We start from the raw sequence: 16962 nt of genomic DNA, 5'->3' as shown, positions 1-16962 counted from the left end.
ATAACCCATTTTCTTACTAATTTCTTATAAGCGTTCTAGAAAAAAATACATGTGTTTTAAAGTAAAAGTGAGAGAAAGAGAAAAAGACAGATAGGTACAAGGGGAAAGGGAGGCGTGGAGAACAAAATCTGCAATGGAGTACATACATTTTACTTTGACTAACTACAGGGAATTCACAAATTATTTCTAGAAAGCACAATTTAAAAATACACGTTCTACAGCTTAAATTGTCTTACAAAATTCTAGAAAACGGTCACATTAACATGACTTCTATTTATTGTTATCCCATAACATTTAAATTTTTTTAAACACCCATATAAAAAAACAAATTCATAATTTTAAACATGAGTGATGCTAACTTAAAGTCGCCAAATCAAGTTCAATATAATCAATGAACCAAATTATTCTGAATCTTATATCAAGATTATACCATAACTACTGCATTGACTAAACTCACCTTCAAAAACATATGTCACAAGTAAAAAATAAATTAAGAGCTACTAATAAAAAGACAGCGGCAACTAGGAAAGAATAGCACATTCATTAATTTAAAAAGGGTTCCATTTTTAATAACTTTGTGATTAAGATATTATTACACTGCAACTGCCTTTGTAAAAAAACAAGTAGAAGGAAATGAATTTAAAGTATTTTTGCTCTACATAACATCCAGAAGTGCAGCTCTAAAACAGTTTCAAACTCAAGTGAACCAATGGAATCCCTAAACTATTTATTTAGAGTTGATACTATTCTTTCTTTATGAATTAACCTCTCTCCTGCCATCTGCTACAGCACTTTTTTCCTTCAAAATGTAACTGAATTCATATTTTCTTCAAGAGGGTTTATCTGCCTCCCATTTTATCATCTTACACCTCTCCCACTTGCCATCCTTATCGTACTTTGTCACTCATTTATACATATTGTCTATTAAAACCAGGTGTGATTTTCCCAATAGAAAGTATAAATGGAAAAGCAAAGACTACTTTTGATTTATAATTTGTATAAATTAGAGAAGTTAATTAGGGTGCTCAGTCAATGGAGGACAAAATATTTAAATTTTCTTCATGCTCAAAAAATAAATGCCAAAAGTATAAACAAATCAAATTAGTTTCTAAGATAAAATTCAAACTACAGTTGATGGCTGTCAGCAAGTAGCAGTGACTCAAAAGCACAATTTAAAATTTTCAAAATAGTTACTGTTTTCAAAGTAAGAGTTCCAAGGTCAGAAAAGCAATAAATTCAACGTCATTTTTCTAGAGACCATTGTTTTAAGTTTATAAAAAAAGGCTTTTCCATTTTGTGTTACTGTCAAAAGAAAAACCTGTAGCTGACAGTCCAGTCATATCCATTAAGTTATTTAATAACAGTACACAGATCTTTTTGAAAAATGTATTAGCTCAAGGAGAAATGAACAGTAACACTACCAAATACATAATTACTTATATGTGAAAAAAATGAATAGGTGGTGCTAAGGTTCATGCATTTTTACATGCCAGAACCACTTGATTTTTATATACTTGATGTATATAAAAATATTATTTTTTCTCAATAACTCTATCCTAATTCTCCTTTTTAAAACATACAAAGCACAGAAAATAAAAAAGTTAGCAAGTGTACGCGTGACGCCATTTTAAGATACAAATATATTTACAGACCATATACCTGATAAGGGGTTAATATCCAAAAGATAAAAAAAACTCATACAACTGAATAGCAAAAAAACAAATAATCTGACAAAAAAATGGGCAATGACCTGAATAGATATTTTTCGAAAGACAACACAAAAAATGGCCAATGGGTATGTAAAAGGGTGCTCAACATAACTAATCATCAGGAAAATGCAAATTAAAACCAGAATGAGATACTACCTCCCATCTGTTAGGATGGCTATTGTCAAAAAGATCAGAGATAACAAGGGTTGGAGAGGATGTGAAGAAAAGTGAATCCTGTATATTTACGTTGGGTATGTAAATTAGTACAGCCAAAACAGTATAGAGGTTCCTAAAACTACTATATGATTCAGCAGTCCCACTTCTGGGTATTTATCCAAAGGAAACGAAATCAGTATGTCAAAGAGATATCTGCAATCCTATACTCATTGCAGCATTACTCACAATAGCTAAGAAATGAAAATAAACGGAGGTGAATCTATAGTGAAAAGACATGTGGGACTGAGAGTATAGAGAGAGACTGATTGCAAAGAAGTATGAGGAAATTTTGGCAGTGACGAAAATGTTTTATACCTTATTGTGGTAATGGTTTTACAGAGATGCATGCATTGTCAAAACTTATGGAATTATATACTTTAAACAGACATACTTTACTGTACATGAATCACACCTCAATAAAATTTTTTAAAATGATGTGCTACAAGCATGGTATATGTTACAAAATTAAAATTATATTTCATTAAATTTGACGGCCATCAAATTCTCTATAAAAGCAAAAAAAAGAGTATCAAAAGTCTTAAACTTTTAGAAATTCAGAACAATTTATTTGATTCTGACTTAGGCATATTGCCAAATACGGGACCTAAGATGCCTTATCTGTAGATGACCAGACTACCAAATTCAAGTTCAAAGTACCTTTAACGGTCATTTTCTCTAACACAAGGTAAGCAAAGAAAATCATGACTAAGTGCAAACAAGTTCAGCTACCATTTCAAGGCATTAAAACAAAATGTCGGAATTTAGATTGTCTCACATAGTTAAGCCATACACGGACCAGTCTTCTCAGCACTTGAGCACCTGATACAGTGACACATCTAAAAGTGGGATAAAAAACATCCAAGGTGTTTGGCAATTAAGAACCAAAAAGTAACCAGAAAACACAAAGTTTGAAAACCTGCATCTTATAGCCAACATGTTATGAATAGTCACTTCTCTAATGTGGGAAGAAAATACCACCAATAATCTGACATGCTAAAAATGTGGGACTTTTCATATAAAAACTTAGAAACACAAACAGCAAAAGGGACAAAAAAAAAGAAAAAGAAAAAGACAGTCATTTTAATACTAAGAAAACTACAGAACAGTCTAGGTAAAAATTACAGGAGTCATTCAATCTTTAATGTCATAGTGCTTAAATGCATTGAAGCAGTATAGCTACAGACAAAAGAGCTGTTATTTTTAAATTTCTGCATTTTACAAGCTTAGTGTGTTTCCTATGTGCCAAATGCTGTTTTAAGTGCTTTTCAAATATTAACTCATTTAATTATAATACCAATCCATTGAGACATATATTTTACTTTATAGATGAGGAAACTGAAGTACAGCAATTAAGTAACTTTTCCAAGGTTACACAACAAACCTGGTAGTCAAAAGCTAAAGTCATGCTCCTAACCACAAACTCTGCTTCTCTTCATAACTTTTTAATTCATGAACTTTTATGGATATGAGCAAAACTTTGCAATAGAGGAAAGTACACAGACTCTACTAACCACAAACAAATGGTCTTTTGTCAGTCAAATGCAGTTATTTAGTCTGTGCAACTGCATTATTTGTTAGATTTCTGGCAGTGGTTCTCAACTCTGGCTGCCAATTCTGGTTGCACATTGGAATCACCCAGAAGTTTCATTTAACTGGTCTGGAGTGGCAACTGGTCATTTATTTTAACATTCCCCAGATGAATCCAACGGGTAGCTATGGCTTAAAACCAACGGTGTATAGCAAGGTTGTGAGTTTAAAAGCCTGGCAAAATCATATAGAGAGCAAGGGGGTTGGGACAACCTTAAGAGTCCAATTTAATTAAAAAAACAAAAACAAAACAATGTATGGATTAAACTTAATATCTACAAACACTGACTCATGGTATATCTTCTGTTCTTGGAATAGCCTTTTACTATAAACATATCAATGATAAAAATACTCCAAAATGCAAGTCTCTGAACACATCCTATAAGGGAGATGGAAAGAAATCAAGAAAAAACATAACCCATGTCACCAACATGTTATTCCCTTGTGAAAGTGAACTTCACAGATGGGTCTATGACCACACAGAGCACTTGCTTAGTTCAACTTTCAAACAAAAGGATTTATGAACAGCCTTTTGGAACTTGATTTTCATATGTTCAATTAAAAAGTCTTATCCTAATTTCTATATAAATGGAAATACTCAAATGTTGCTCTAAATGTATGAAGATTAACCATCTATTCTAAAATAACCACAGCAATGGGTATTAGTGTATCTACACTTAAAGCACAATAAATCAGTATAGTTTAGTGGTTGTCAGATGTTAGATTTTACAATCAGTATAAATTTCACTTCAAATTTAAGAGACTTGATATACTGGGGTTGCAAAATTTTTATCTGTAAATATAAATAAATACACAAAACTATTACTTTTTTTTTTCTTTTTTCAGAATGGAGTCTCGTTCTGTCACCCCTGGAGTGCAGTGGTATGATCTCGGCTCACTGCATCCCTCCGCCTTCCAGGTTCAGGAGATTCTCCTACCTCTGCCTCCCAAGTAGCTGGGACTACGGGCACGTGCCACCACGCCTAGCTAATTTTTGTATTTTTAGTTGAGACGGGGTTTCACCATGTTAGCCAGGATGGTCTCATTCTCTCTTGATCTCGTGATTCACCCACCTCAGTCTCCCAAAGTCTGGGATTACAGGCATGAGCCACCGTGCCCAGCTCACTATTCCCATTTTTATTACCAACATACAGAGAGACATACATTATACCCACTACAACATCCTTATGAGAACAAATAATGATACCATAATGACTGTAGGGATATTTATAGAAAAACAGAATGCTATTCAGAATAACTTGGACTATTTAAAAAAGGGTAAAATTAATCTAATATACTCAATTTAAGAAGACATGAGCATAAATTAGAAAAGATGGGTATCCACAAGCAAAATTTTTAAACTTATGAATATAAAAAGATAAAACTCAACTGTCTGGAAATATTTATATTAGCTTCTTTTGTGTGTGTGCCTTAAATCTACAAGGCCTGGTGCTGTGTACTATGGCTACAGAGAAAAAAGGCCGAGTTTTACTCAAGGAACTAAGTTTAGCAGATAGACAAATGAATTGGTAAGTTATTAACACCATAAAGGTAGGCACAATCATGCTATGGAAGCACAAGGTAAGAGGGGTACTTATGTAGGGACCTTATGTAGGATTCTGTGCTAGGTGCTGTACACAACTGTGTTTGTGGGGATGGGATTGTGATGATTAATAAAAACCCAGATCTTTGTTTCAAGAGTTTACACTATAATAAACAGGCCTAAAAGACCAACCACGAAGAGGTCATTTCAAAAGAGGCCTGAAGATCTGACTCTAAGCCACAATCCTCTACATTTAAAGTTGAAAACATTATGCTGCTAAACTTCCAGTACATCATTACTTCTGATTTAAAGATGAACATTTGAGAAAATTTTACTTGAATTGGTGTAGAAGGAAGAGGGGCAAGGATAATGCCCAGGAGTCATCCAATCCTTAATGCTACCCTGAAGACATAAAGACAGAGTAGCTATAGTTAACGCCTCTACTATTATTTTCATTACTTGAAGAGGGTAGGGATCCTGTTGCTTTTGCTAATTAGCCAGGACTAGTAAAAACAGGAGCTCCAAAAGTACTGTATGATAAAACAGGAAAGTCTCAACTTAATTGTCAAATGTGGACAATGTATGAGATTGCTCTAGTAAATTTACAAGAATACTGCAAGAAGAGATGATTACAACAGGAAATATATGACAAATGTGCCTGACTTATTTAGACAGTATAGAAATGGCTACCGAAAGACGGAAAACTAATATAAAAATGTGTCAAAACTATCAATGCAGAAATTTAAAGATAACTTCTTGATGTGCGCCTTAAAAACAAGTAGCTCTTTACACAGAGGTGTAGCGAGACTACCCTCTTATTGAAAAATCATTAACTCATTCAGTTATCTCAACTGATGTTTTACTCTGTATACTGTATTTTTATGACAGAAATAAGTATTTCATAAGCACACATGAGTAAGGAATGAATGTGAAAAACAATTTGAACTCCCAGGACAAGCACATCCTTTAGTAAAGTACCCTGCTTTTCTTTGCAACAGAAAAATCTTAGTTCAATGTTTTCTCAGAAAGTGTTCTAATGATCACCTGAATTAGAATCACATGAGGGACATTAAATATGCAGATTCCTGGGCCCCAAATTTCAGATCCACCAAATTGCTTTCTGGGGACCTAAGAATCAGCATTTTAAAAAGTTCACTGGAAGATTCTGGAGTCCACTAACATTTTAAGAACCATTGCCTTAGATGCTCTAAAGCTGCAAACATGATACATACTTATTAAAGAAAACAAATGCACCAAAACCAACTGAAAATACTGATTTGATTCTGAAAGACTGGGATTCTTCGAAAATCAAAGCAAATCAATATTTTCTTAAGCAATATTATAGTAAACATTATTTTACCTTTTCTTGAGGACTTTAGGCTGTCACTATGATCACCTTCACTCTACTGTAAATGATGCATAAATGGCGGCAGATATAGTTCTACTACTGTGTTGGTACCCAGCACAGCAGACACCCGATCCCTGGAGTATTCCCTGTGTTCTGTGATGGTTCCACTTTCTTCTTCCAAACTCTTAACTACTGGTGTCTTCCAAGGATCTGTCCTCAGTTCTATATTATAACCCCACTGTGCAGTTTACTTGCCTCAAAGCTTCAACCTCCACAGAGGGCTTCCAAATCCTAAACTTCCAAAGGATACATTGCAAACTAAATCATTACCATTACCCCTATAACAAGCCAATCTGCCTGACGACCCTGTTCCTCTTGCCCCCAACCCCTACCATTTCCAAAGCGTATGCTAATAGCTATCTACATTTTCCCAGGAAAGAAATATTGGCATCATCTTTGACCCTTCTTTATTTTCACTAAAACTGCCTATTCTGATCTTCAAAGTCTGTCTTCTTCTATTTTCATCATCACTACTGTTATTTAAGCTATTGTTAACTTTAGATCAGGTTAGTATAAAAGCCTCCTTTCTCCCAGATTCCTCCTACTACAATAGCTGTGTTTCTCAACCTCTTTGTCCACTGTGTACTCTGGGAGCTTTTAAATATACAGATGTCTGTGTTCCACAAAGTTCCAAAGATGACACTGATATGGAACCAAGGCTAAGAACCGCTATGTTTGTGGGTTTATTTTCCATTAAACAAGGAATCTGCACCAATGCTTTTGATTTCTAGTGTATCTTTTCAACTGCAAAAAGCCCCTAAAACGATAACCTGTTACAAAGAACACTAATAATAACAAAATCAAACAGCTAAATACTAATGTACATTGTATACCTACATGTAGTTCACTGAACTGACTATATAAATGGTCCCTTTATCTTTTAGTATTACTGATTACTGAACTCTTCATTATTTTTTCTTCTACTGGGAATGGCAGTTCAAACCCTCCTAGTGCAAACTCAACAGGACCTTCTGCGGACAATCTTCACCTTATTTATTTCACTGATCAGGCAAATATTCTATCACAAAAAGCTTTCTGATTCTGTATCAGAATAAGTATAAGAACAACATAAAAAGAAAACAGCAAAACCTCACTTGAGAAAAGAATCTGTTCAAAGTTTCTTAAGGTCTTGGAGTTGGTCAAAATTTTAAAGCAGCTATGTTTAAAGTCCACTGAGGAAAAAAAGAAATAAGAAAAGTTCAATTAAAAGGAGTCTCATTCTAATTTTTAAAACAAATTTAAAATTTTGTTTCTGGAAAAACACCAACATTACATTCATTCTCTTATTTTTAGACTTTTTGGTTTAAAATTATTCTAATACAAAGGTTTTTCCCCTTCCCCCACAATTCTCATTTTAAGTGTTTGCTGCAGAATAGTCAATCACAAATATATTTTTCAGTTTATCCTACATTGCTATTCTAATTCACCTGTTAAGATCACCCCCTAATTCCATGACCTTAAGAATACCTGTTTTAACTGTTTAGTACATACTTTTATTTTTTTTGTGATTTATAAGCTGCAGGTGTTTATGTGATAAACTGTTTTAAATCTGTTTGGTATGCAGAACAAGTAAATTAAGGAATTGAGTAATTTGATAAAATGTCCCAAAGATATTAATAAGATAGGTTAAAAAAATTAAAATGAAATGGAATTAAAAGTGTACTTTTACTCCTGACAACTGCAGACTTTTACATTTTCTTGGAATTTTTACATGAATGCTTTAAGTTTAGAAAGAGAAATGCCAGGCATAAAAGCTATCATTACAGGAACGGGTTCATGTGAATACCATTATGGAAAAAATCCTACAAAGACAACCAAAAACACACGTGGCTCTACTTCAGTTCTTGATGTGATACATATTTGTCAGGCTCATCTGATCAAATAATGAAGTCCCTGTTTGAAAAGCAAAACTAGTTTTTTATTAAAAGGCTGTCTATAACTCTTTTACATTTAAAATATTTTTGGTTTACATGGAGGTCAAATTTTAAAAATTATGTATGGCAAAGACAGAAAACACCTATATGTGCAAGCATATTTCCATTTATATAACCTCACTTTAAAAGACTAACTCTTAACCATCAATGGCAGACACCAGAAATACTCCTTCGCATCACCACTGCTAGGCATCTGCCTATCATTTCATTTTAGTAACTGCTTCAGATACGAGTGCTGCCTGGAACACACCTTTATCTCTAGTTCTCACTTTACCTTTAGACAAACTGGCACAGAGTCTCTTAAGTGGTGACAGAGGGCAGGCCGTAAAGTGGGGAGTGAAAAAGTGGTAAACGAAAAGAGTGCATTAAGCCTACCTGCTACTCTTTACAACCCTGTCCATCCTTCCCCAACCCAAGCCTGTTCATCATCATCAACTAGCATCAGTTGGGCAAACGGACGGAGAACAGTGGAAAAAAATCTTTTCTTATCACAGCAAAAAAGAACAACAAAAGTTATTTTCATTCTTTTTCCTGTTTTATTTTCAATTCCACTAATAGCGATAAGGGAAAAGAAGGCTCTGTTCTCCAACCTCCCAGTCGTTATCTAGTTCTCGCTCCTGTCCTTAATATTCAATGACTGTTTTGCCTCCTTATTCCACTCTTAACTTACTTCCTTCCCTGCCATCTCTCCCCAGAAAACCCTCCTCTCATATAGCCCCAACTCAGCTAATCATACCTAGCCTATGGATCATCCATTCCCATCAATTTATATCTTTTCCCCTAATGCAAATTCTAGGACCACTTCCTGCTTCCCATTTTCCCTCCTATTCTAACATTTGGAGTCACTAACACTAGGTTTGGAGTTGGGGGTGGGAAACTTATATTATTCCCAGAAAATATGTATAGTATTAACAATGAACTACCAAAGCATCAAGAAAGTTATTTTAATCTTTTTAGGACTCAGCTCACTTATCTGTAAAATGAAGAAACTATTAGATCACCACTCTAAAATCTGGCTGACAATTTCTAGTTCCTAATAATAGAGATCTTAAACTATAGATCTGAGGTAGAATACAGGAATTTTTTAAGAGGCACCCAGTTGAATCTGCTGATCTGCCATGTTTGGGAATCATTGCTAAATGCTAAGAGGTTCCTTCTAGTCTAAAACTCCAAGATCCTAAGCTGGAATTTTCACTGCATTTGCTGGTAGAGAAATTGTGATAAAAGGAGTACAGTTTCCATAGTTATTGGTGCTATAGTTCAGGTATGTTACTGATTCAACAGGCCTCTGAGACTGATCTAGCACTTAAGCACGCTTCACATTACGATAACCGCTGACTTGCAAATGAACTTGTAAAATATGTTTACAGATTGGGGACCATTAGCACAATACTAAGTCCTCAAAGTAAAACACTAAAAATTATTTCCTTAGTATTATTATGTGCGCAGTGTTTTTCACAGATGGCTTTTTTTTACCACTAATATTTAGCCTGTATGTCAGAAATAAAGGCAGAAGGAACATGCTCATTAGGATCACTTATTCTGCTAATTCACTGATGGGGCTTTGTATATCATTCGAGCAAAGCCTAGAGAAGTCTAGATCACTAGTGAAATTCAGGGTATTAAAACGCCTAAAGAATAGTCTCATTCAAATGTTTAAACTGCCAGGACTTTAACTCCCCAGAAGCATACTAGATCATTCACTTACGAACTCCATGTATCTATTCTAGATCTGGTAACTTCCAATTCTCATTATAAACAAGGGTTCCTGTGGTTAATATTCAGGCTTAAAACATGTTTAAACATGTGGGAACTAAGCACATATAAACAGCACTTTAAGAGATGACACATTAGTGTGTTAATTTGAGTGGAACTTATTCATTTATGAATAAATGAATAATGAATAATGAAATTATTAAAAGGTAAAAATAGAAATGGAATTCTATGCTAGTCATTTCTCTCTTTAAAAAGATGCACTTAAATTTGTACAAAATAGCAGGACAAATTGCAGGAAAGTGTGTCCATTTATTTCCTAATTTCTCCAAATAACATAAAATCTACAGTGAATGCCATTATGTAAGAGCATTCTTTGAATATCAAGAATGATGCAGTTGTTGCTATGGTAACTACTCATTTTATTGACTAAATTGTGGGTTTGGGTAGCATTCTTTCAAAAAACATATTTCAACCTCTTAAGTAGGTCTGATAAGACTCTTTCTATTGCTATCTGTTAAACAATAACTACAAGCCGCATTTGGGGATGATTATTTAAGCAGCCTCTATTAAAAGCTAAGCTTGATTTACTAAGGAAAGAAACCTTTAAAGTTTGAAAAACGAAACATATCAACTACATTCAAAAGAACAAAGGATACTTAGTTTTAACTTTCTAGAGTAGCTGAAACGTGTGTAAAAATCAACAGTAACATGATCTCACCCGTCTGTGTTCCTTCACTGCCATAATTTTCCTTCTAATCCTAAATTATTAACTAAGTATAAGACTAACACCAGAAGACTGCTGACTTTTCAGTTTGCAATTAAGCTAAAATGAGAACCAGTGGAAAGCTTTCTTCATTTCGGTACTTAGGAGAAGTCTCTGTCCTGAGCCTATGAAAACACAGAATTTTCACTGTCAAAATCTTATAAAATAGCTGTGTACAAAAGCCTATATTTAAAGATATCAAGGATAACTGTAGACTCCAACTATAAACACTCTTCAGGTACAGGCAAAAGCCACTAAGGCTTCTTCCTCTATGAGCTTCCATAGAGGAGGTTCTCACCGGAACCCCATCCATGGAAGCCGAAGGTGGGCTTCATCGGCACGTGTCTTCAGGGGGCTTCCAATCTAAACGGTATTTTCAGAACCTGTCCAGATCTCTTCCTCACCCGTCTAAATAAACAGTAAGACCAAGTATTTAAGAAACGGGAGGGGGGGCCACGGGTGTAGCCCGTCCCCCTTTTAACAATGTTAAGTTCAGTCAGCTCAAAGGCCTGCTGACTTCGCAGCCCTGGAAACCAACGCGAGGAAGGCTCTGCATGGTTGTAGGAATGAAGTACTAGGAAGGGGGTCTGATGAGGAAGCAAATGGACAGCTGGCAGGTCAAGCGTAAAGGAGGGACAACTCAGGTTTCTTTCCATCTTTTACAAAGGGATTTTTACCTGTCTTGTTTTACCTCGGCGTCTCTTGGAAAAAGCGACCCCCACGTCCTCCGTGAGCGTGTATGTGTTTGTGTGTATCGTGACAACAACCTCAGCACCCCGGCTGGGGACAGGGGCTTGGAGGGGGTGGGGACTCAATTCCTTTACAGGCCTAGAACTCTCCCGAAGGGCCCTCGAAGAAAAGGGGGCGGGGAGGAGCGCGTCTGATGCGGACTAGGGGGCTCAGACCAGGCCCGGGAGAGCAGCAGCGGCTTGGGGGACGTGCAGATCCCTTAGGTTTTAATGGTGGCCTCTTTGGAGGAGGAAAGAGGTGACAAGGGGTTGGGGTTGATGAGGCCTCCCCTTCCCCCCTCGCTCAGCGCGCTGTTTACCTTCTCGGTACTTCTTGCGGAGCCGCCGGTGGACGCTTTTCACCACACCGGAGAGCTTCTCCTGTTCCAGTTTCCGCTCCTGCTCCCGGGGCGGCGGAGTGTTCGGGGGCCCGGCCCTCTGCCCACGAGCAGTACTTCGGCCTCCGGCCCCTAGCTCCATATCGCAGCCGCCGCCGCCGCCCCTCAAGCCCCCGCAGACGCTCCCCTGATAGAGGAGGTGGGGTAGGAGGAGGGAGCAGCGGAGGCAGCAGCCGGAGGAGGCAGAGGAGCCGGAGCGACAGCTTTGGAGGTGGAACCTCACCCAAAAGTGCAAGCTGATTGGTGGATTTTGAGGGCTGGGCGGAAACGGAAAAGGTTAAGGGCCAATGGGCAGAAAGCGCCGGCGGCGAACCCGGTTGTTTGGGAAGGCGAGCAGCTGGAGGAGGCGGAGCTTGCGGGGGTAGGGAGGCTGAGGCAGTGGGAGCGCTAGGCCTGGTTGCTCGTCTCTCCCACGACCCTCACCGGATTCTGTGCGCAGGCGCTGTGGCCCGGCTTCGGGAGACGAGCGGTGAGCAACGCGCGTGCGCGTCTCAGCTTGCTTAGTTTGGGCTTTTTTACCGCCCGGCTTTCTGATGTCTTCCATTATTTCCACCCCCCTACGCTTTATAATCAGTTGCGATGCGGCCAGGGTACTCTGCTTGAACCTCGGCTGCACCTTGTCACATGTAGGTTCCCTTTAGTTACGTGCGCTGTGAGATGACGTTACACTTCAGGGAACTCAAGCACACAAGCTTTCTTTTTTTTTTTATTTTTTTTATTTTTTTATTACACTTTAAGTTCTAGGGTACATGTGCATAACGTGCAGGTTTGTTACATATGTATACTTGTGCCATGTTGGTGTGCTGCACCCATCAACTCGTCAGCACCCATCAATTAATCATTTATATCATGTATAACTCCCCAATGCAATCCCTCCCCCTCCCCCCTCCCCATGATAGGCCCCAGTGTCTGATGTTCCCCTTCCCAAGTCCAAGTGATGTCATTGTTCAGTTCCCACCTATGAGTGAGAACATGCAGTGTTTGGTTTTCTGTTCTTGTGATAGTTTGCTAAGAATGATGGTTTCCAGCTGCATCCATGTCCCTACAAAGGACGGCAAACTCATCCTTTTTTATGGCTGCATAGTATTCCATGGTGTATATGTGCCACATTTTCTTAATCCAGACTGTCATAGATGGGCATTTGGGTTGATTCCAAGTCTTTGCTATTGTGAATAGTGCCGCAATAAACATACGTGTGCATGTGTCTTTGTAGTAGAATAATTTATAATCCTTTGGGTATATACCCAGTAGTGGGATGGCTGGGTCATATGGTACATCTAGTTCTAGATCCTTGAGGAATTGCCATACTGTTTTCCACAATGGTTGAACTAGTTTACAATCCCACCAACAGTGTAAAAGTGTTCCTATTTCTCCACATCCTCTCCAACACCTGTTGTTTCCTGACTTTTTAATGATTGCCATTCTAACTGGTGTGAGATGGTATCTCATTGTGGTTTTGATTTGCATTTCTCTGATGGCGAGTGATGATGAGCATTTTTTCATGTGTCTGTTGGCTGTATGAATGTCTTCTTTTGAGAAATGTCTGTTCATATCCTTTGCCCACTTTTTGATGGGGTTGTTTGTTTTTTTCTTGTATATTTGTTTGAGTTCTTGGTAGATTCTGGATATTAGCCCTTTGTCAGATGAGTAGATTGCAAAAATTTTCTCCCATTCTGTAGGTTGCCTGTTCACTCTGATGGTAGTTTCTTTTGCTGTGCAGAAGCTCTTTAGTTTAATCAGATCCCATTTGTCAATTTTGGCTTTTACTGCCGTTGCTTTTGGTGTTTTAGACATGAAGTCCTTGCCCATGCCTATGTCCTGAATGGTACTACCTAGATTTTCTTCTAGGGTTTTTATGGTATTAGGTCTAACATTTAAGTCTCTAATCCATCTTGAATTAATCTTCGTGTAAGGAGTAAGGAAAGGATCCAGTTTCAGCTTTCTACTTATGGCTAGCCAATTTTCCCAGCACCATTTATTAAATAGGGAATCCTTTCCCCATTTCTTGTTTCTCTCAGGTTTGTCAAAGATCAGATGGCTGTAGAAGTGTGGTATTATTTCTGAGGACTCTGTTCTGTTCCATTGGTCTATATCTCTGTTTTGGTACCAGTACCATGCTGTTTTGGTTACTGTAGCCTTGTTGTATAGTTTGAAGTCAGGTAACGTGACGCCTCCAGCTTTGTCCTTTTGCCTTAGGATTGTCTTGGCAATGCGGGCTCTTTTTTGGTTCCATATGAACTTTAAAGCAGTTTTTTCCAATTCTGTGAAGAAACTCATTGGTAGCTTGATGGGGATGGCATTGAATCTATAAATAACCTTGGGCAGTATGGCCATTTTCACGATATTGATTCTTCCCATCCATGAGCATGGTATGTTCTTCCATTTGTTTGTGTCCTCTTTGATTTCACTGAGCAGTGGTTTGTAGTTCTCCTTGAAGAGGTCCTTTACATCCCTTGTAAGTTGGATTCCTAGGTATTTTATTCTCTTTGAAGCAATTGTGTGCTTCTCAAGCACACAAGCTTTCTAAGGCTCAAGGAGAGAGGTCTGGCTACAAAATGCTAATTTAATTCTCAGGTCGACAATGGTTAATGCCTGCAGTACTGCTGCTGGGCAAAGGACATAGAAAATGCGAAACGGAGAGGGCCAAGAAAAGCAACAGGAGATGCAGGAGGGCAACATGTAACGATGGAAAACTCACAACAGATGCCCTCAAGAACTTTTGTAGTGACCAGGTGTTAAGAAGCAGCCTGCCCTGACCTTATTCACCTCAGCACTCTGAGCTTTTATGGTCGGCTCAGGTGACCTCCTGCCCTTTCATTTGGAGAATTAGCCTATGCAGAGTGTATTTAAGTGGGTTTGGCAACCTGTTCACCCTCCACCACTTATTTTCCTTCTCTTGGGGAGCGTGACTGTTGACTTCTGTCCCAGTAAGGTGGAATACTGCTCTCCGGAGAGAGGTAGACTGCATTGGCTCCTGAAGTGGTACCGAGACTGCTGGAGTGTCAGAGATTCAATAGACTTGAAAGCCCTTAATGAATTCTGTTGGATTGTGGACCACTTCCCCATTGCAGGTGTTGGTTACGTGACAGTCTACGGAAATGATTACAATGGGAACATTTTGATGATTTTCTAACGAATAAAGCTTGCATTATGTAACTTTTATATGCTATCTTCTTTATATTGAATACGATGAAGAGCAAAGAATTATACACACTGTCTAGGACGCAGGAGAAGCGCGAGGTGAAGGGAGATTGATGGAATTTAAAGGTGGAAGATGTGTCCCTTCAGCACAGTGAAGAGACAGGTCAAACACAGAGACAGGGACATATAAACTTCAAAAGAACTCATTATTATGAAGAGAAGTTACACGGAAGTGCCTAATAAATTGGGAATGTGGTGGTCTTATTTGGGGGAATTTCATTTGGGAAGAAAGGGGAGCTTGAATGACATATCTCTTTTGGCTCTTTCCATATTTTAATTTATATGGAAGGGAAATAATGGTGCAAATATTCGAAAGATACAATGATAGTAAAAAGAGCATTAAATTTCACTTGTACAGAACTAGTTTTTTTTTTCTTAAAAATAAAGAACTTTTCAGCATCCTACTAGCAAATGAACTTTTAAGTCCTCTTAAATGAAGATGTTCACTGAAGGAAATTTGGAAAACACAGAAAAGAGTAAAGAAAATAAGTCATCTGGACTGAGAAATAACAACTGTTAACATTTTTTCTTTGTATATACTAATTTCAAACGGGATATTTCTTGATGCCTATGTGACAATCTATTGTATGAACAGCCTACTATTTCATTAACCAATTCCCAGTTATTGTATATTTATGTTTTCTCCAGCTTTTCTGTATTACAAATGATGTCATGACAAACACATTTGCACACAAGTGTTTGTCCATTTCTTTAATTATACATTCCATCGGTCTAAACTCCTAAAAGTTCATTTGCTAAAGCAAAGGGTCAAACATGTTAGGGTTTTGATGTATATTGTGAAATTGCCTTTTCTGAATGATAGTAGCAGTCTATGCCATGTCGGATGACATAGAAATATTTATTTATTTCTATGTGGATATTTATTTCATTGCACCTTTACCAAAGGTAGGTATTACAATTTACAAAGTCATTAGTGAGATTTTAAAAATATGTCTATTTTTAATAAATATGTGGAATTTCCTGCTGTTTCGTAACTAGCTATTCTTATAGGTATAATATTTAACTTAAAATACTAATGTAAAAATAAATAAAAGGAACTTATTTAAGACTAGTTGTCATTGTTCAAGCAGATTGAAGAGTCCTACCTTTTGAAATTACTTTTTGAGAAGCAACTGAAGAAATAACAACTGGACAGCCAGATTTTGTTTTATTTTATTTTATTTTTAGATGGAGTTTTGTTCTTGTTGCCCAGGCTGGAGTGCAGTGGCGCATTCTCGGCTCACTGCAACCTTCACCTCCTGGGTTCAAATGATTCTCCTGCCTCAACCTCCCAAGTAGCTGGGATTACAGGCATGTACCACCATGCCTGGCTAATTCGGTATTTATAATAGAGACGGGATTTCTCCATGTTGGTCAGGCCGGTCTCAAACTCCCGACCTCAGGTGATCCACCCACCTCAGCCTCCCAAAGTGCTGGGATTACAGGGGTGAGCCACCGCACTAGGCACAGATTTTATTTTAAAGATGCATGAATTCAAATGAAGTATAGGCCAACATGTCCTGAGAAACATTTTAAGGCAATGTTTTTCAACTGACTATCCACCACAGTAGAAAAGGGAGTTTATAACTACTTTCCTCCTGTGTAGTTAGTAATATTACAAAAAGCTTTCTATCTGTTAAGGTTGCTGAGGAATCGTAATGGAATTCTCCATTTAAGGGAAACAACTGTCCTAATTGCTGATAAAGTGGATTCACTGAAGGGAGCAGGCTTGGTGCAATATTCAATGAGCATATCCTAT

General features: G+C 37.6%; 1 protein-coding gene across 1 annotated transcript in view; it reads right to left on the bottom strand.

Annotated features, from left to right (window-relative positions):
• Positions 1 to 12238, bottom strand: part of BMT2 (base methyltransferase of 25S rRNA 2 homolog) — a 112680-nt gene extending 100442 nt beyond the window's left edge. Inside the window, exon 1 of the mRNA XM_010374626.2 lies at positions 11925 to 12238. Within this exon, the coding sequence (XP_010372928.1) occupies positions 11925 to 12084 (160 nt within the window). The 5' untranslated portion in view covers positions 12085 to 12238. The remainder of the gene's footprint in view (positions 1 to 11924) is intronic.
• Between the last annotated feature and the right edge of the window lie 4724 nt (positions 12239 to 16962).

This window comes from Rhinopithecus roxellana, chromosome 6 (genome assembly GCF_007565055.1).
Source record: "Rhinopithecus roxellana isolate Shanxi Qingling chromosome 6, ASM756505v1, whole genome shotgun sequence".
Lineage (NCBI taxonomy): Eukaryota > Metazoa > Chordata > Mammalia > Primates > Cercopithecidae > Rhinopithecus > Rhinopithecus roxellana.
The sequence above is the reverse complement of the archived record's forward strand: the minus strand, read 5'-3'. Positions and strand labels throughout refer to the sequence as shown.